Below are 22,279 nucleotides of genomic sequence, written 5' to 3'. Positions count from 1 at the left end.
AAGAAGTATGGGTTTCAAAACCCAGCAGGGCCAGGAAATAAAATCTCTGGCATACTCCACCAAAGGAACCAAACTGAACTATATTTATAAGTGTTTGAAGCCTTCAATTATAGCTCCTATCTGTGAAAAAAGTACTAAAATACATCACAAGCCCAAATAAGTAGAAAAGAATCAGGTCCACTAGGTACGTGTATAAAAGAAAAAAGTCACTGGTGAAAAATTGAAGCCTGTGCCAAGCATATGTGTTTGATTGAAATTCACATCGTCCATATGGTGGAGAAACCCCAACATTAAATATTAATGTAAAACCTGTTCTGTAAACAAGGAAAGACACATATACCTTGCAAAAGTAAATGGCCCCTCAAAATACTTCTACAACTCAGGTCACCCAAAAACATACTATAAAATATAGATCTGGATAATTTTTTCCTGAAAAGAGTTAAATAATAAGTATTTTAGGCTTTGCAAACCATACGATCTCTGTCACAATTACTCGCCTATCCTATTGTAGTATAAAAGCAACCAAACACAATACACAACAATTGATAACAGTTGTAATCCAATAAAATCTTATTTACAAAAATAAGCAATGGACCAGATTGGATCTGCATGCCTTGATTTACAAACCATTGACAAAGTTAAAAACAAAACAAAACAAAAAAACAAAACACTTAATTAAACTTCAAAATGAACCATTATAAAAGCATCATAAAGGAGATTCAGGACAAAAAAAAAAATAGAAATAATAAAAATGAGAACTATCACCCCAAAAACTGGAGTAAAAGACAAAAATATTGAAAATAATTAAAGACGAAAATGTTTTAAAACTATGCTTAAAGAAGTAAAAGTAGGTGTGGTGACAATTTTCATGAAATAGAGAAAATCGATAAAAACAGAGAAATTATGAAAAACTACTAATGGAAATTATATAATAGAATAGTATAGCAAGTTCAATGAAAAATACACTAGTGAGATTTAACAGTAGATTCGAATTGGCAGAAGAATTAGCAGTCTTGAAGAGAGATCAATAAAGATTATGTAAAGTGAAGTAGAGAAGAATAAAAAAATGAACAGAGACTCAGATAAATGTGGGACACCATTAAGTGCATCAATATATGCATAAGGGAAATGGTGGAAGGATAAGAGAGACAAAGGAGGTTAAAATTTATTTGAAAAAATAATTCCTAAAAAATTCCCAAATTTGATATAACTGTTAATCTACACATCCAAGAAGTACAAACTCTAAGTATGATAAACATGAAAAGATCAACAGACCAACGCATTATAACAAAAATGAAAAAAGCCAAAGATAAGGAGAAAATCTTGAAAGCAGCAAGAAAATATGACTCTTCACTCACAAAGCCCAATAATATTAACAAATGACTTTTAATCGAGAACAATGGAGGCCAGTAGGAAGTGGAATAATATATTCAAGTCTCTCAAAGAAAACTATCAACCAAAAATTTTCTATCCTAGAAAGCTACTTTTCAAAATTTAACATGAAATAAAGACCTTAACAGATATGCAAACAGAATTCACCTTTCAAGAAATACTGCAGAAATTTCTTCGACGGGAACTCACATGACCCTAGATAATAATCCAATTCCACATAATAAAACAAAGAGCACTGTTAACAGTCATTACATCATTACAAAAGCCAGTAAAAATGTTTCATATCCTCTCTTCTTTTAACTGATTTTTTTTTAATTATATTTTTAAAAATATACATAATGATATTACTGGGCTTATAACATATAAAAATGTAATAGATTTCTCAATAACAGCACAAAGAAAGTGACTGAAGGAAACCTATATTGGGCTAATAATAGGACATAGTATTACCAGACAGAAATTTAGATTCACAGGAACAAATGAAGAAAACCAGAAAAGGTGAATAGAGAGATTAATATAACAAAAGCCGTAAAGATATCTTGCCCTCCTTTCTTCTCCCAGATTTACTAAAAGACATAAAATTATATAAAATAATAAATACAAAAATGTATTGTTGAGTTTGCAACATATATAGACATAATATGAATAACAATGCCAAAAAAAGGGGGAGAAAGAGACTCATAAGAGCAACATTATTTCATCTCACTAGAATTAAGCTAGCATAAATCTGAAGTATATTTTAATTAAGTTAGTATAAATCTGAACCATATTTTAATATTTTAGTAAGTTAAGATGTATCCTGTAAACTCTGGAGTAATCACTAAAGAAATAGCTCAAAAAACAGTGAAAAAATCATTAAATAAACTAAAATTTTACATTAGGAAATATTAACTTATTGCAAAAAATAAATGAAGATCATAAGAACAAAAAGGTCATGAGACATATGGGAGGAACAAAGTAAAATAACACGTAAATCCAATTACATAAATAATAACATTAAATGTGAATGGATTAAATAATTCAATCAAAAGGCAGAGTTTGATGGACCGAACAAAAGCCAAAGACCTTTTCTGTCTACAAGAGATACACCTAAAGATACAAACGGAATGAAAAATAATGGATGGAAAACGATATAGCATACAAACAGCCATCAACAGAACGCTGGAACGGCTATAAAAACATCAGATAAACAGACTTTTTAAAATATTACTAGAGATAAGCGGGGACATTTTATGATGATAAAAAGGCAATCCATCAAGAAGATATAAAAATTGTACAAACACATGCACCTAACAACAAGCCTAAAAATACATGGAGTAAACACTGACAGAAATTAAAATAGAAATACATGATTCAACAATAATAGTGGGAAACAGCAATACCTCACTTTCAATAATGAATAGAACAACCACACAGGACATCATCAAGGGAATAAAAGACTTGGACAACACTATAAACCAATAGGACCAAAAAGACAAAAAGAGCATAATCCATACAACAGCCTGAGAATATACATTCTTCTCATGTGCATATGAAACATTCTCCAGAATAGACCATATACTAAGTCATAAAACAAACATCAGTAAATTTAAAAGGACTGAAGTCATAAGAAGAGTATGTTCTCTAATCACAATGGAATAAAATTAGAAACCAATGACAGGAAAAATTTGGAAAAATCACAAATATGTGGAAAGTAAGCAACACATTCCTAAATGACCAATGAGCCAAAGAAAAAATCATAGGGAGATTACGAATTACTTTTAGGTACATGAAAATGGAAACATTATATACCAAGACTTACAAAAAGAAGCAAAAACACTGCTTAAAAGAAATTTATAGCGGTAGGTTGCATTAAAAAAGAAAAAGGTCTCAAATCAACCTAACTTTTCACCTTAAGAAATTAAAAAAATAAATAGAAAATTAAACTTAAAGCAAGCAGAAAAAAAAAAAGTGATAAAGATTACAGCGAAAGTAAGTGAAATACAAAGTAGGAAACAATAAAGAAAATCAAAGAAGCTGAAAGTTTGTTCCTTGTAATGATCAACAAAATGAGCAAAATTTTAGATAGACTGACCAAAAAATTAAAGACACAAATGATTGAAATCAAGAATGAAAGAGAAGAGATACTATTGACAAAGAGTGGGGAAAAAATTATATGGAAACACTATAAACAACTCTGTGCCAATAACTGAGATAACCTAGATGAAAAAAGCCAAAGCTTTCGAAAGTCACTACCTACCAAAACTTACTCAAGAAGAAATAGAAAATATGAATAGGCTACCAATAAGGAGATTTAGTTAATAAACAACAAAATGTCAGAAAAGTATAGCTTAACTTATGATTCTACCAAATCGTTTACAGGTGCAAACATCATGAACAAATTACTAGCAAACTGAATCCACTAGCATTTAAAAAGGATTATACACCATGACTATGTGGACTTTATCCCAGGAACGTAAGATTGTTTAAACATATGTAAATCTATCAGGTAACACAACATATTAACAGAGAAATAAGGGGGGGAAAATCCACATGATTATCTCAACAGATTGGAAAACACTCAAGAAACAAGGAAGAAAATTGTCTCAATTTGATAAAGGGCATGTATCAAAAATTCATAGTTAACATCATATTTAATGGTGAAAGCTTTTCTTTTAAGATTAAAAACAAGACAAAAATGTCTTTTCTTGTCAATTTTATTCAACATTGTACTGGGCAATTAGGCAAGAAAAGAAATAAAAGGCATCCAGATTTTTAAAAAGAAGATGTAAAACTAACTCTATTTGCAGATAACATGATCTTACATATAAAAAATTCTAAAGAATCCACACACAAAAAAAGTTATTTAAGCTAATAAATGAGTTGAGAAATGTTGTAGGATAAAAGAGCAATTAATATAAAGAAATTAGTTTTACTGTATTTCTATAAACTTAACAATCCAAAAATGAAATTAAGAAAACAATTCCGTTTACAATAGCATCAAAAAGAATTAAACACCCAGGAATAAATTGATTTAAGCAAAGAAATACAAGACTTGTATGTGGAAAGCTATGAAACATTGTTAAAAGACATTAATGGAAAGATATTTTATATTCACAGATTGGAAGACTTAATATTACGAGACAGCAATTCATTCCCACTGATCTAAGAAATGAAAGTAATATCTATCAAGTATCAATGGACTTTTTATAGGCATAAACAGATCCTAAAATTTATATGGAATTGCAAAGACCCAGACTGCCAAAACAGTCATAAAAAGAAAAGCAAAGTTGAAGAACACTTCACAATTTCAAAACCTACTACAAATTTACAGTAATAAAACCAGTGTGGTACTGGCATACAGATAGACATACAGATCACTGAAACAGAATTAGATCCAGAAATAATCTCATATATTTATGGTCAATTGATTATTAACAAGGGTTGAAAATCACTAAGTGGGGAACAAATAGTCTTTTCAGTAAATGATGCTGGGGTAACTTGATATCTGCTTGCAAAAAAAATTAATTCAGGCCCATATATCACAACTTATGTAACGATTAACTAAATACGGATCAAAGACCTATCTAATGTAAGAGTTATAATTATAAAAGTGTTAGAAGAAAATGTAGATGTAAATCTTCATCACTTTGGAGTAGGTAACACAGTTTCTGAGATATGACTCCAAAAGCAAAAATAATCAACAAAAAAAAGTAGAGATATTGGACATCATCAAAATAAAAACTTTATGTGTCAAAGGATACCACCAAGAAAGTGAAGAGACGACCTACAGGTTAGGATAAAATATTTGAGAATATTATCTGTGATAAGGACTAGTACCCAGAATACATAAATAACTCTTAAAATTCTACAATTAAAAAAAAAATTAAAGAAACAAGAATTTGAATAGACATTTTCTAAAGAAGATATGTGAATAGCTAATAAGTATGTGAAGAGCATCGTTAGTCATAAGAGAAAGGCAAACCAAAACCACAATGAGCTACTACTTCGCACCTACTAGGAGAGTAGTGATCGAAACGATGGACAATAACCAGTGTTGGTGAGGACAAAGTGATTAAATCCCCAGACACTGATGATGGTCATGTAAAATGGTAGTTCTGGAAAACCACCTGGCAATGCCTCAAAAGATTAAATATAGGTTTATTGTATGACTAAAAATTTCACTCCCAACTACATACCAAAATACATAATAAAAAACATGTCCACGTTAAAACAAAAAATGTTCATTGTAGCATAATTCATAACTGCAAAAAGGTGGAAATAAGCCAGAGATCTATCAACTGATGAATGTATAAACATGTGTTAAACAGCTGAATATTATTCAGCCATTAAGGACTGATATAGCCATAATATGGATGAACCTTAAAAACTTAAACTAAGTGAAAGAAGTCAGACAAAAAAGGAAATATATTATAAAATGAGATATCCAGCACAGAAAAATTCAGAGAGAAAGAAAGCAGATCAATAGTGTTCAGGTGCTGGGGGAAGGAAGACTAACTAGTGACCGTGGTAGGGTATGGGATTTTTGGGGGGGTGGGATGTAATGAAAATGTTCTGGAAGTATAAGATGATGATAGTTGTACATGTACTGATTGTAATAAAACTACTAAATTGTACATTTTAAAACGATGGCTTTTATGGCATCTGAGTTACGTCAATAAACCGACAGACAAACAAACAAGATAAAACTAATTAGATGAGCCAAAAATAATTTGCACAGATTTTTGCAACCTCTGTATATACAACATGCATAATGATATTTTATCCTTGCTCTCATCAAAAAAGTGGTATTTTTCCCACTCTTTGAACATGGACTGGCATCAGTACTTTCTCAGAACAGTAGAATGCAGAATGGTACAGAAATTCTGGCTTAGGCCTCGAGGCTTGCATACTCTGCTCTCTCCTTTTTTGGAATTCTATTCTAAGAATACCATGTATAGAAACCCTGTCTATACTAGGCAGGATGATAGGCCAAGTACAGCAAAGAAGAGTCATTAGCAGCTGAAGATCCCTAGACTAAGCAGCCAGCTCATATCACCAGACATGTGAGTGAAGCATCTGAGACCATCCAAAACCAGTCAAGCTGCCAGATAAGTGTAGCCACATGAGGAAAAAAAAAAAGAGAGAGAGAGAGAGAGAGAGAGAAATTGGCGAAACTGCCCAGCAGAATTCAGCAAAAACAAATGATGCAGAATCATGAGTAAAATTGCTTTAATACCTAATAGTAAGCTGGGGTGCTATATTAAATAGTAAGAAATAATTGAAACATAGATTTAAGAGAAAATTGGAAACACCTAAAAAAAACAATTAGTGAACTGAAATATAGATCAAAGGAGATGCAAGGACATACAATACAAAGAAAACAGTAAAAAAAAAAAATAATAATAATAATAATAATAATAATAATTGAGGACATAATGAAAAAGCCTAACATAAGTAAAGTGAATTCCTAGAAATAGAGACAGAATTACACAGTGGAACGGAAGCAATACTTGAAGAGATAATGGCAGAAAACTTTACAAAAATGATGGAAAACATAAAGCTACAAAGGCAGTCATACAATTCACAATCAAAAATAAAACTGATACTTAGGTACATCATATTAAAAGTACTCATATCCAAAAACTAAGAGAAAAAAATCTATTTAAAAAAAGTCAGAGGGATGAAAAAGAGATACTGCTTTCAAAAGTTAAACAGTATTCTTAAAGAGAATAAGATGAAGCCAGAAGAAAAGGAAATTACAGCTTCAAATTATTTTTAAAAGTATATCTGTCAACTTTGAATGGTATTTCCAGTAAAAATATCTTCCAAATATGAAGACGCAAGCTTACACAATAAAAACTTTTTCAGGTATACAAAAGCTATGATAATTTAATGCTATGATTAAGAATGCACTATTTAATTAAAGTTCATCAAGCTAAAAAATATTCTAACAGAAGGAAATTCAGATCTATAGGAAAAAATAAAGATCACAGGAACTGGTCACTATATAGGTAAATAAAGAGATTTTTTTCTTATGATTTCTGTAGAAGGAAATTGTCTAAAGCAAAAATAATAATGTATTTTATGGTTAACAACTTATAAAGAAGTAAAATATACAGCAATTATTATATAAAGGACAGGAAAGGAGCAAATGGAATCACTATCATAATATTCTTACCTTGTATATGAAGTAGTATAATATTGTTTCAAGGTAGATTGTGATTAAGATAAGGATGACTATTACAATCACTACAGCAGTCACTAAAAAAAACACAAAAGAGGTATAGCTAAAAATCCAATGAAAGTGACAAAAATGGACTTAAAAAACACTCAATTAATCAAAAAAAAAAAAAAAGGCCAAAGGAGGAACCACAGAGGAAAAATAAAGGAAATATTTTAAACAAATATCATGATAGGACTTAAACTCAATAATACTATTATATTAAATCTTAATTGACTAAATACTCTGATAAAAAAAGAGATTGTGAAAATATTTTTTTTTAAAAAAAGTGAGACCTATAGACTATTTACAAGAAATTAATTGTAAATAAAAATACACTGAAGACTTCCACTTCTGCCCATGAAGGATTAACCACTCTGATAAAAGATCTCTAACGGTAGGTAAATAAGAAAACTAAAGAAAATATATGAAACAACTATTTTCAAATATTAACAAGCAGCTCAGGAATGGCATGCCTGAGAGAAGAAAAAACAAAACATAACTGACTGACCTGCTTGCTACCTAGAGGCATATTTGAGGATGTAATCCAGGGAAAGAAACCCAAACAAAGGCATTCTAGAAATACTTAGTTGAGGAAACAAGGGTCAAAGTTCAGAGAACTCAAAGCTCAGGGTGGCTAAAATTTGTGGGGCAAAATCCTACAGAAGAGAGACCTGCACACAGCAATCTGCAGAGGAGTTTGAATCTTAGATTGAATAATGAATTGATCACATTTTGAAACCCCATGAAGTTGGAGAAAGAACTACCAGAAAACAGTCAAACAATGCCAGATCTCATAGAGGACTGGGAGTAGTTTGTATTCCAACTAGTCAAAGTGGGGAGACCTCATAATACAGTGAGCATTGTATAGAGACCACAGGAAGGCACTGTCTTAGTAGAGGAAACAAATTAGCACTGGAATACACAAGCCCTAACAAACCTTAAAAACAATTTTTGAAATAATCATGCAGATCCCGCATAACATACTGCATCCCAGAATAAGGTTCAACACACTAAAAGAAATAGAACATAATCAAAAAATAAACTGGATATTATTTATTTTTTTATAGTTTATTTTTTGATTATGTTCTATTTCTTTTAGTGTGTTGAACCTTATACTCAAGAATAGGGAGAAATGGAAAATATAAAATGACTAAAATATCTTATCTATAGATGAAAAACAAAATAAGCAAAATGAAAAATATGGGGAAGGAATAGCCTTTTCAATAAATGGTGCTGGGACATCCAGATATCACTTGCAAAAGAATTAAGTACCTATCTCACACTACATACGAAGAGTAATTTAAAAAAAAAAAAAAACTGATCAAAGACCTAAATGTAAGTGCTAAAACTAATACTCTTAGAAGAAAATACAGGCATAAATCTTTGGAATCTTATATTATGCATGGTTTCACAGGAATGGCACAAATGGCACAAGAAACAATAGAAAGAACAGACAGGAAGGACATCATCGAAATTTAAAACTTTTGTGATTCAAAGGACACTGTCAGGAAAGTGAAAATACAGCTCACAGAGAAAATATTTGCAAATCGATTTTTGATAAGAAACTTGTATTTAGAATATATAAAGAACTCTTACAGTTCAATAATAGAAAGGTAAATGCTCCAATTCAACAATGGTCCAGAACCTGACAGACATTTTTCCAAAAGAAGATACACGAATGGCCAAGCAAGCACATGAAAAGATGTTTAACATCACTAGCCACCAATAAATTGCAGATCAAAACCACGACAAGGTACCTCTTTTCACACCCACCAGAATGGACCATAATTAAAATATGTAAAATAATCAGTATTGGCAGGGATGCTGGGTAACTGGAACCCTTCTGCATTGCTGGTGGGAACATAAAAAAAAAAAAATGCGGCAGCTTTGAAGCAGCCTGGCAGTTCCTTAAAAGATTAAACAGAGTTACCATTTGACCCAATATGTCTACACATAAACTTGTACATGAAAGCTGGCATTATTCAAAAAGCCAACATTTGAAAATACTCAAATGTCCAGCAACAAGTGATGACTAGATAAACAAAATGTGGTATATTCTTACAAGGGAACATGATTTGGGAATAAAAAGAAGTACTGCTATAAGTTACAACATAGATAAACCTCGAACACATTATACAATGTGAAAGAAGCCAGTCACCAAAGACTATAAATCGTATGATTCAATTAATATAAAACGTCCAGAAGAGGAAAATCCATAGAGATATAAAGATTTGTGGTTGCCTAGGGCCGACAAGGGTAGGTGGGGGATTAACATACAGTGTGACTAGTAAGCGTAAGGTTTCTTTGGGGGATGATAAAAATGTTTTAAAATTAATTGTGGTGATGGTTGCATAATTCTGTGAATATGCTAAAAACCACTGAGTTACACACTTTAAATGGGAAAATTGTATGGTGTGATGGTTAGTCTTATGTGTCAACGAAGCTAGGTTATACCACTCCATTATATAATCAAATACTAATGGTCTCTTCAGTGCAGTAGGGAGCTGTACCTCTGATGACTAGGTACGTTACATGACAGAGTTGACTTTAAGAAAGGGAGCTTATCCCGGATAAACTCCCAATCAGATGATCCCTGACAAGGAACTGGTATTCACTTGAAGAGAGAGATTAAAAGTGTGAGGGATCCCATTTGAGTTTTTGAGACTACGCTGCTCGTAGGAGATGAAGCCTTCCATGTGCGGGAGGATGTGAGCATTCGGAAGCTGAAGTGGCCACTGGCTGACAGCCAACCAGAACACAGGCACCTCAGTCCTGTGGCTGCAAGGAATTGAATTCTGCCAATAATCAGAATGAGCCTGGAAGCAGATTCTTCCCCAGAGCATCCAAAAAACACTCAGCATGACTGACAACAGCTTTGAGACCTAAAATGGAGAAGCCAGTCAGGCCAACGCCCCAACACCTGACATACAGAACTGTGTATTATAAATGAATATTATTTAAGCCTATAAATTTGTGGTAATGTTTTATCCTGCAATAGAAACATAATATACTCTCCAAAATAAAGCAGTGAGAGAAAAACAACCTGGTACAGTGCCACCTACACAAATCAAAGAAAGAAGTAACCTATACAATCTCTGGAAAATAAAAGAGGATCCTTGTCATACCCCACTAACACTTCATCTATTTTGAAAGTCTGTTCTTAGGTGAAATTGTTTAGGAAATGTTATGTCCTTCTGCTGAATCCGTCCACTTAATCTTTATAAAGTGAACCTCTTTATTCCAGATAGTTTTTGCTCTGAAAACTATTTAACTGATATTAGCATAGCCAATTCAGCTTTCTCTTGATTTGTTAGCTATATATGTTTCCAATCTTTTACTTTTAAAATATGCAAATATCCTGTTTCACCTTAAAGTTTCACCTATTAATTTCAATATTCTTAAGTGGATTTTTCTTACAGTAATTATGATTGTGGCGTTCTAACAGTGATTTTTTTATTTCCCTCATTCCTTCTTCATTTATTATTTGTAACTTTTCTGTAAGAAATATTTGTCTATCCTTGTCCATTTATTGTTAATTCACTCATTTAAATCAGTATGAAATCATGGATATGGTTTCATATCATTTCACTTTGGGCTACAACCCAATACAAACACTATTCTTTTTTGCCCAGATGAGATCTACTGAGAACCCTTTTAGGTTAGCTCTGTGCCCCCTGACATAATCCCATCTTTCTTTGTCTTTTAATAGCATGTTCTGCTACTAAAAAAATGCTCCAAGCTCATCTATATTCTCCCTGTCTCAGCCCTAGAATTGGCCATTTCACTGGAAAACAGGACTGAGAAACCAAGATGTGGGCACTGGATTTACTCATTGCTATTGGGGTATCATGGCTTCTAGGTCCTCCCTGCAAACAGAGCCAGGAAATATATATATTCTAACTACGTGTACACACATAGCTATATTTACACACACACACACGAATTCATGCTGTTATCTCAGACCCCAACCCAACACCACAAGGTTCTTTGCATTCTTCACTCCTTGCTTACTTTTAACTTCCTTCTCTGTCAGAAACCTTCTCACATTAAACACACTTCATTTACTTATTTGTCCAAACCTAGTTAACATATAAAGTATTATTAAAATTTCTAACCTGTACCATGTGTGAGAAACAAATTTACTAACCAGAATACAATGTGTAGCTATATAGTTCTTTTTCTTTAGCATTATGGTATCCAGTCAAAATTCAATTTTCCAAAGTTACTTAGGTCAGCTTTTTTTTTTTTTTTTTGGATGAGGTCATGGCATTTGTAGTACAGTTAAATTTACTTGTCATTTTGCATTCCATCCTTCCATCCTGGGATCCCCAGACATCCTGATCGACTTTTTCATTCTTTGTGGTACATACACAATATGGTTTCTGACAAATGTATAGTCATATAACATCTATCACAGTATCATAAAGAACAGTTTCAAAACCCAAAAAATTCCACTGAGAGGCCCCCTTGAGTCAATCCCTACCTTTACTACTTAGGGCAAATAACCGATCAGATTTTGACTGATTTCCAGTTTTGCCTGCTCCAGATTGTTTTACGAGTGAAATAATACAAAGCGTAGCCTTTGGGTCTGGCATGCTGCTGTGTGAATCAACAATTAGTTCCTCTTTTGTTTTCATAAATTTCGAAGTTTATGTAGCAAGTTTTCTCCCACCCTGTGCCACACTCCCTTGGTCCATCTGGTCTCGATGCAACACATTATCAGCATCACACCTAAAGCAAGTTCTACTGTATCTCTTTATGTTTCTGCTGCAGAATTTTCACTAGTGCCAGGGAAAGCTATTAATCAGACATATGGCATAGCTCAGAAGTACAAGTACCCCCAGAGGCATCATTCAACCAATGAGGAATGACAGCTAGTAAATAAATGGCCCCTTGCCCTCCCCCTGTCCCTCAGTGGGTCAACTCTGAGGAGCATTCCACCTGGTTCTTGATAGGTACTTAAGGAGTCTGAGTCCAAATTTCCTAATGTAGTACCAGTTTAATAATGCACATATTATTGGTTTTTTCTCCCTTCTTTCAAAGTTTGTATTACCTCAATTGTGCTTCCTAGATTCACCTCTCAAATAAACTATCTCACCCAATCCTTGCGTCAGGCCGTTATCTCTTCTAGAATACTTTTTCCTGGAATGTGCCCAAGATTTGCTCCTTCATCTACTCAAGATGTTTATTGTCACTTCTCAGTGAGATCTGCTCTCACCATCCTACTTTAAATTGCAAGCCTTATTCTCCCTTCTTTGCCTTATTTAATAGCATTTATCAGCATCTAATTTTACATATGTATGCGTGTAACAGTCTTATTCATTTCAATTAAAAATATGGGCTCCGTGAATGCAGTGATTTTAGTCTAATTTGTTCATTGCTGTCTCTCTAGCATCTAAAATACTCCTTGGCACATACATACATACATACATAGTAAGCACTCAATAAAAATATACTGAATAAATTAAATTGTCAAGAAGGTTGATTTTATTCAGTGTAAGAACAGACTTCATATGGGAAAAAGAAAGCCCTGAAAACCAGTAACTACCGACCTTCAAAACTGAATGGTAGTGAATACCAATGGCAGCTTTCAGAGTGAAGCCAGCTAATTCCATCGCAGTTATTACAGCGAACAGTCCCATACTTAGCATAAAGTTTGACCGGATCCTCAGAGGTGCCTTTGAATTCTAAGCTATTATAATACTATGAATAATAAAAGACTATACTATAGGGTAGAAAACAGGCAGGAAGCCAATGTTCTTTCTTAACAGTTAACATGAAACCAAATCTACTCACTACGTGCTATGCATCTAGTTAGTCTTTTTAGCAACTGCAAACAGAATACCATGTACACAATAGAGATGGACAGAGGGAAGAATATTTTGTTATTTTTGAATTTTGAGCCTCATTTTCATTATTTGTTTTCTAAATCTTTATTTCAAGAAAGGAAAGATCATTCCGGGTTTTGAAATTGTTTCAAAAACAGTTTGACTGAAAAACAGAACTGTGTGAAAAACTGAAATTGTTTTCATCATATTTTATTACCTGGACACTGGATAAAAGACCACTCATAATGCTTTTCTTTAGGACAGAGACTGGTGTCAAGGACCATCTCGTTATTGTGCATTCCAAGATGCTTCATTGGTCCCCGTGAAGACCCTTCAATGCAGTGCCCTCTTCCAGTATTACTAGGATCATTGCACCATCCGCATCCAGGCTGCTCCAAACATTGTCCACAGGTTCGCAAGCCAGAACAATTTTGAGCTGCATGACAGAAGCATTAACAAATATGTTACATGACTTTATATTCGAAAAGAATTGTAAGTGAATGGAAAAATAAATATAATCTGGAAAAAAAGACTGTAAAAAGTCATCTATAGTATATTTAAATTTTTTTTGGTAATGACTAAGTGACAGTGACTACTTAAAGCAAATCAAACATACATATTGGACAAAGAGGAGATAAATGGACTGCCTTGAGGTTTAAAAACTGTGGTGACAATGTCATGGAGAAAAATGAAGTCAGTATTTAATGACTTCTGAACTTGGCCAGTCTCAGGGCTTCTGGGGAGCTGAGCCAGGGGCCTACAGCCCGCATTCGCCATTGTCTGTGACACAGAGCCCTGTTAGTTTGTTCTTGCTGTGCCTAGTAAGGGCCTTTAAGAAAAAAACTGCATCTTCCTGTGAACAGCCAGCGTGAGTGATGCCTGCCCATCCCCTGAGATGGCTGAGCCCCACGAGGACGGCCTCTCATGGGCAACGCTCCTTCCAAGCGCCCAAGGAGTGAACTCAGTCCAACCCGAAGAACCAAACCAAATGGGAACATGGGAACTGGATACTCGGTCAGGCAACCGGCGGCGGCAGCCTTCTCCGACTGTCAGGGCTGCAGATCATCACTCCAAGGCCCACTCACTGACACTCAACCTGTTTTGTTTGATTGATGTATAAACCACGACCCTCAACAGAGCCTATCAGTACCGTGATGCCTTTTCCAAGTGTAAACATTTTACAGTCTGCCATCTTATTTAACGATAGTTCCTACGTAACGTTTTAAACTTTTAATTCACAGAGTACCCTATATTGGGCTGAGACTTTAATTACTTTGACTGATTTTTTTTTTTTTTTTTTGCTAGAACAGGTACACTTTGTCTTGGGAATCATTTATACACAGAAGATAATGACGCAGGGACGAGGCGCCGTGAATCATGTCCTCTAGTCACATTTCTTTTCCCAGAAGGGGGAAAAAAAAATGGTAGCTTTCTGGCAGACTCAGTTTCATTGTTGTGATGGTAATAACTTAATTGCCGCACAGTGTTTTAATATGACTGGAAACAAAAATGTCCCTGGGATTGCTGCAAGCGAAATGACATGGGCGACTCAGTGAACATCAGAAATTCAATATTTCAATAGAGAGGGCTGTGCAGGGATAGCAAAATTCTGGATTAAAAAAAGTAATCTAATTCATAACAACATTGTTGTTGGAAATTGTTTGCATGCTAAGCATTTCAGAGACTGGACTTACGAAGGTGGAAAATGAGTACCATCTCCCATATTTCTTTAATAATAAATTTTAAAAGAAAGATTACTCTTTGAGTCACTAAACACAAGTGACTAATGTTAACACTGCAGAAAATTCATTCTTCGGCATTTGATACTGACTCAAAAACTGACAGACTCTAATGTTTTCTTTCTTACAAAAAACAGTAACAGGAAAGCTTTTACAGGCTGTGCTATTTTTCCTAAGTTATAAATAGGATGAAGACTATGTATGAACTACGAGTAATTACGGCAAATCGTTTTATTTTATTTTCAGCTTTTTGGAAGATTAAGTTGTTAAAATATTTAATATGGGTTTTGAAATGTCTAAGAATTTGAAAACTCAATCTGCAAGAAATTATGTCATCAAACGATTAATAAAGACTTCCTGTTTCCGACCCGGCAGGTAAGGAGCTTAGAAGATACCAACCACTCCATCCTAACAAAAAGTAAAAAGCAGCACAAACTGAAAAATCGACAATTCTTAGATTCACCAGAGATATGAGGTCACAGCGCAAACTACCGCCCCCCAAACTGGATGGAGACAGGCAGGAGGACACAGAAAATCACAGTTTACCAAAGCAGAAACCTCTGTGGGAAGTAGTACCAGCGTAAGAAAACCTGAACTATAACTGAAGACTTGCTGGGCACTCACTGTGGGCAACTCAGAGTTAAAACCTCCGAAGGGTCCCAGGCATAGGAGAACCCCTACACTTTGAGAGTTTTACTTCCAGGGGCTCTACCAGGTCCTCTCAGTGAACACACAAAAAATAAATAAATAAATATATGAATGAATGAATGAATGAATGAATGCCCCCTGTGCTTCTAACAGAGGGGAGAGGAAAAGAACCATTTTTTAAATATGCAAGAACATTCTGTTCTTTGTAATAAAGCCTTGAGAAACTATTTAACAGAGTCCAGCCCAAACTGCTGGGGTTTTAGCAAAGCCTAACTGACTTGGTTAAAGGGAAGTACCCAACCCCAGCCTGGGTGGGGGACGAGAAACACACAACCTCCAGCTCCCTCCAACCAACCAGCATGTACCATAACCCAAGAGAAGAAAGATAAACTGAGAAGCACTACTGAAGTCCACATTCTGGGCCACAGGCTCACCAAAAGGCTGAGACTTATCATGGAACTATATAGTACTTCCCAATTTACAGCAGTTTCTTTTACCAATATATCATATCTGGCTATCAAGAAAAAATTACAAGGCATACCAAAAGACAAAAAATACAAATTGAAGACAGATCAAATAAGCGTCGACCAGACATAATGGAAATACTGGAATTACCAGACGGGGAATAAAAAAATGACTATAATTAATATGCTAAGCATTCTAATGGATAAAGTAGACAACATGGGGAATGTAAGCAAACTACATGTAAGAAAATCTAGATGACCTTGTTTTGGTTACAATGTTTTAGTTAAGCCAGTAAAGGCACAATCCATGAGAGAAAGAACTGATAAACCAAACTTCATTACAATTTAAATATATTCTACTCTCCAAAAGACACTATCAAGAGAATGAAAAGACATAGACTGGGAGAAGATATTTGGTGATAAAAGACTGACACTATCTGGTGACAACATCTGATAAAGGACTGCTATCCAAAAACACAAGGAGTTTTAAAACTCAATATAAGAAAACACACAACCCAATTAAAAATACGGGCAAAAGATCTGAACAGACATCTCACCAAAAAAGATATACAGATGGCAAGGATGAAAAGTACCTCCATCTCATATGTCGTTAGGGAAAGGCAAAGTAAAACAACGAGATGTCAGTATGCACCTGCTAGAATAGCCAAAATCCAGAATACTTACACCACCAAATGCTGGCAAATATTTAAAATGTGAAACAACAAAAACTCTCATTCATGGCTGATGGAAATGCAAAAGACAGCGATGTTGAAAGATGGGTTACTGGTTTCTTGCAACACTGAATAAACTTTACCATCCTATCCAATAACTTCATTCCTTGATACTTACGCAAATAAATTTAAATTTTATGTTCACACCAAAACCTGCACATGGATGTTTATTGCCCTGTCCATAACTCCCGAAACTTGAAAGCAACCAAAATACCCTTCAGTAGGTGAGCAGCTAAATAAGCTGCAGTGTTTCCGGACAATGAAATATTATTCACCTCTAAAAATAAGTAAGCTATCATTGAGCCATGAAAAGACATGGAGGAGATGTAAATACGTATTACTAAATGAAAAAGGTTCATTTGAAAAGGCTATATACTATATGATTCCAACTACAATACATTCTGGAAAAGACAAAACTACAGAGACAGTAAAACTATCAGTGATTGCCAGGAGTTAGGGAAAGTGAGGGGTGCCGAGGCAGGGCACAGAGGTATGCTCCTGTCATGATGGAGACTCACCACGATACATTTGTCAGACCCCAAAGAACGTCCCACGCCAAGAGTTAACCTTAATGTAAACGACGGACTGTGGCCAGTGATGATGTGTCAGCGGCGGTTCATCGACCGTGACGGCTGCACCAGTCTGCTGTGCAAAGCTGACAGCGGGGGACGCCGTGCATGTGGGGGGGGGGGGGGCACAGGACATATGCCAACTCTGTGCCTTCCTCCCAACATGACTGTGACCCTAATATGGCTCTAAAAAAAATAAAGCTTAATTAAAAAAAAAAACTGCTAGAAAAAAAAATGTTTAAATTGAACATGTACATAAGCTTGTTAAACACTGAAATATAGATTTCTAGGATGTATACTATTTCTAATGTTTCCTATTATTCTGTTTTCACCCTATCAATTGCATTTTTATTTGAACTTCTATGTGTTAAAAACTAAAGCTTTTATTACTGCTTTAAATAGTCCCCTTGCAATTCATTTTTACAAAGAGTATCAAACTACTTTAAATATATTAATTATTAATAATTTGTTATTAGCAAAGCTTTCTTAGAAACCACTAGGCAAAATTTGGCTTAAAATATATTTCCTTCCTTCAATTTGTAAATTTTAAGCATAAATATCACAATATTATAACTGGAACACACTGAAGAATATTGCAAAATCTATACTTGTTTCTCATTTGCAAAGAAAAGTTTCCTTCAAGTTCCATTTACTAAAAAACCTCAAATGGCCCCTTAAACAACTTCTAAAAGCAACATGAAACTTAGACCATTCCTAGTGCAGCTTTATTTACAGCTATAAGCAGGGTTTTAAGAACTTACTACTGTTATACATTTAGTGAGTAACTAGACACATGTAGTAGAATATGACCATGTAAATTGATTATATATTCCTCATCCTAAAAAGACAAAGGTAATGGCAAAAGTATGACAAAACCATCGCAGAGAAGCTGGCAGCTTCCAAACAGGGACACTCATCTGCTTTGAGCACTCGGATTTTGAGCGATGACATCATCATCATTCCTAGTCCTTGTTTATTTCCTGGTATTTCCTCCCTGCTCCACAAAGGTGTCTTGGTTAAAAACACACAAAAAAAGAAGTGAATATGATGGTAAAAAAATGAGTAAGCAGCGGTTGGAATTTCTAGATATATCTCGGGATTTCTTAAATTCACTTGTACTCACCATCTCTTTGCTAAGATTCAGATATTTTTCCTTTTAACAATGCTTTTTATTTGGGGCTTTTATCTCTCTAAAGAGAATTTTGTGAGAACTTTCTAATTCTGTTATAAAAATTGCAACTGGGCTTTTTTGGGAGGTAAAATTGAGTGTGTTAACTATTTAAACACAAGTATGAACTGCATTTTTACCACTGACAAACCGAATAACGATGACCACTGCCGGTGGGGGGTGGGGGTGTCGGGCGCGCTCAGCTCAGTTCTTCAGTTCTGCTTGTGTATCTTTTTTTTTTTGGTCTTGCTTTTTTTTCTTTTCTTGATTGTTACAGAGAGTTTATTTTCCACCATTTCTTCCTTGAGCAGTTAGTCTAGTCTGATGGGTTTTTCTCTTCCATAGGTCTTTTCCTTTACTGTTATGTCTATTGTCACATTTGCTTTCCCCTGGAGAGTCTATATATGTGCTGATGATGTCCAATAACAGTTATTTTGTTCCACAGCTTTTAAAATTATAGGCCCTGTTCATCCTTGTAGGAAAGAGAGGCACTGTGCTCTGCCTCAAAGAAATATTGTATTTTCTGGGAGTAGTATTTACCTGGCAGTGATTCAATCCTTGTGGAAAACAAACTTCATTTCTATTATGTCATGAAATGTTATGCTGTTTGCAACATATGCCCAGAGTTGAGAGGAGGATAAATGTGGCGAAATGTTAACGTGTAGTGTGAGATACCGAGTGGCACTCAAATTGATGGTATAATATAAGTCAGGGGCTTATAGAATTAACTGGGTTTTAAAACGAACTGTAACAATAATTTTTCTCAATTCTTTAAAACTTCCTCAAACGTTTGATTCCTCTATCCACCGCGGAAAAGTGATTAACGTTGCTGGTAAATGAGAAGTCGCTCTAGGTAGATACTCACGAGAGCAGGTCGCAGTTTGCCATTCCAGACACTGTCCGTACGGAAAAGAGATGATGTAAGCGTTGGAGTCCACGCAGCGTCTGGTGCTGCTGCACCACATGCACTCCATGCCGTTGCTGGTGCAGTTGGAGCACGACGTCCTCAAAGAGCACGGTTTTTTGCATGGCCTCGCATTTTGATTTGGACTAACTGGAATAAATCGACAAACGTAACTGTTTTATTTGGTACTGCATTTTAACACAAGTAAGTGGTTTTCAAGGGTTTCTGCTGTTCAGGGAATGTTTCAATTAAGAAGCCAAGTGTCGGAGAAAAATTATAGCAAAAATCACATAAGGTAAATGGAAATGAAGATAACATGTCAATACCTCTTAAATTTACTATCAAATTTGAACGGTATAATTCCTGGGGAATTTTTAACCCTTTACAATGTACATAAAATTATATAATTTAAAAACTACAAACAGAAATATAATACATGTTTTTCTATCCAGTTTTTCCATCTATTGGCTAAATACTGTGTACACTACCATTATCTATTTCCCTAGCCACAATTTCATAAATATTCCACATCTTATCAAAGCAAATGTCCTGTCAGTGAACATGTCTGATATAAACAACAAAAATAAAATTTACTATAAAATCTTATATGTAATATAAGATTTATCACACTCATTCCGGTAACTATTATTTTTTTAAATGTTGGATGCGGACAAATTGGAACCACTGTACATTGCCACTGCAGCTTCTATGACAAACATATGAATAGTCCTCAAAAATTAGAAATAGGAATACCACATGATATAGCAATTCTACTTCTGCCTCTGTGTGTGTGTGTATGTAGTTATCTATGTATGTATAAATCTATACACACACACCTATATATACATATCCAAAAGACATGAAAGCAGGAACTGGAACAGGTACCTGCACACCCATGTTCACAGTAGCATCATTTTTCACAATAGTCAACAGGTGGAAGCAACTCAACTTCCGTCAATGGATCAATAGAAAAATGAAATGTGGTATATAGATGCAACAGATAATTATTCAGGCTTAAAAAGAAATGAAATTTTGACACTTGCTGTAACATGGATGAACTCTGAAGGCATTATGCTAGGAGAGATAAGCAATCGCAGAAGGACGTACACCTTAGGATCCACTTTTATGAGGTACCTAGATTAGTCAAACTCATAGAGACAGAAAGCAGAAGGTGGCTGTCAGGGGTAGGGGGTAGAGTATGGGGAGTTATTGTTAAAAGTGTAAGAAGTTTCAGTTTGGGAAGATGAAAAAGTTCTGGAAATAGATGCTGTTGACTGGATATACTTAATGACACTGAACTCTAAAGTTAAAAATGGCTTAAAAAGTCAATTATATCTCAATAAAACTGAAAGAAAAAACTGGTTAAACTGGTTAAATTTTATGTTATATATTTTTACTACAATACAAAATATATTTAAAAAGAAAACAATCCAATATTCCTTTATCACTTAACAAAAATCCAACTGAAATAAATAATAAATCTGCAAGATTAAAATGATTCTAAATTAGTTGTTAATCTTAAAGACAAAACTTTCTTCTAAAGATTATCGTTATAAGTAAAAGACATTAACCAATTAATAGATTCTCAGTATACTAAATTAACTATAACCATATAGTCATGATCTCATTATTGCAACTAAGAAATAAAGACCACATAAAACAATAAGTTTTTTTTATTTGCATAAGTTAATGCAAAGGTCACTAACAATAAGTGAGTCATGTGGATAAAGATAAAATCTACAAGGGGAACGGCAGCATAAAAAGATGGCAAAAGTTATCACAAGCCCACAGACGACCACATCCTGTAAGGGGGTGGTTGCAAGAGGGGTTGCAAACAGGATTCTAAAGAAATGCTAGTTTAATGGACTACTCACCAACGGGTTTTTCGCAGACAAGGCCATCTGCCATGGAAGTACAAGGATTAGCTTTTAGGCCTGCCACCGCGGCTCTTTCTAGATACGCACAGAACCCAGAATCATTCGGCTCACCAGGAAGCCACTGCAGCGTTGTGTTTGTAAATGGAGACATGTCTTCCCATCCCCAGTAGGATATATTGATCTTGCGCAGGCCCACCCAAGGTGATACTTTCTGTAAACAATAGCAAAAGGGGCATTAATAAAAGTTAGCTGTAAAAATACTGTGTTACATTCCTTAGGATATATTTCATTATCATTAAAAATTACATTTGAAAATACACAGAACTGCCTGCCTTCCTATGATTTCTACTACAGAGGATAATCAACAATTACAGCACATTTTGGAGAGCAAGGAAGAATAGAACACTATTTTTAATATACTTTGTATTTAGCTAAATGATTGGGGTCACTTACTTAGCTCTTGTGAACCCCACTTTCCTCTTCTATTAATTGAGGATATAAATATCTATTTTATGAAGATCACTAAAAACTTATTTCTGTTGCTGTTACTGCTACTCCTGCTGCTGCTGCTACCCCTACCACCACGGCTACTGCCACCAACCTAACCGGTATGGAGGTTACGAGTCTAAAGATACATGGCCCCTCTATGCACTATGAGGAAATGGAAAACAGAGGCTGAGTGAAAACTTTATAACAGGTTCACGAAAGGACAGAGGCTAAGTGAAAACTTTATAACAGGTTCACGAAAGGACTA

At 34.6% G+C, this 22,279-nt stretch overlaps 1 protein-coding gene across 17 annotated transcripts in view; it reads right to left on the bottom strand.

The window, feature by feature from the left end:
• ATRNL1 (attractin like 1) overlaps positions 1-22,279 on the bottom strand; it is a 535,879-nt gene that overhangs the window by 396,439 nt on the left and 117,161 nt on the right. For 16 of the 17 annotated variants that reach the window (XR_004951254.1, XR_004951255.1, XR_004951256.1 and 13 more), the window contains exons 16-18: positions 21,523-21,736; positions 19,610-19,798; positions 13,643-13,861 (exon numbers count right to left, since the gene is read on the bottom strand). Coding sequence is in view for 13 of the 17 variants with exons in the window: in XM_036222140.1 (XP_036078033.1) it covers positions 13,643-13,861; positions 19,610-19,798; positions 21,523-21,736 (622 nt within the window). In the remaining 4 variants the exon portion in view is untranslated. Of the gene's footprint in view, positions 1-7,552; positions 7,636-13,642; positions 13,862-19,609; positions 19,799-21,522; positions 21,737-22,279 lie in introns of all 17 variants that reach the window. The other variant, XR_004951257.1, reaches the window with a different exon arrangement.

The sequence above is a fragment of the Rousettus aegyptiacus genome, unplaced genomic scaffold (genome assembly GCF_014176215.1).
Source record: "Rousettus aegyptiacus isolate mRouAeg1 unplaced genomic scaffold, mRouAeg1.p scaffold_m13_p_6, whole genome shotgun sequence".
In the NCBI taxonomy this organism is placed as follows: Eukaryota; Metazoa; Chordata; class Mammalia; order Chiroptera; family Pteropodidae; genus Rousettus; species Rousettus aegyptiacus.
This window is presented reverse-complemented; position numbering and strand designations above follow the sequence as displayed.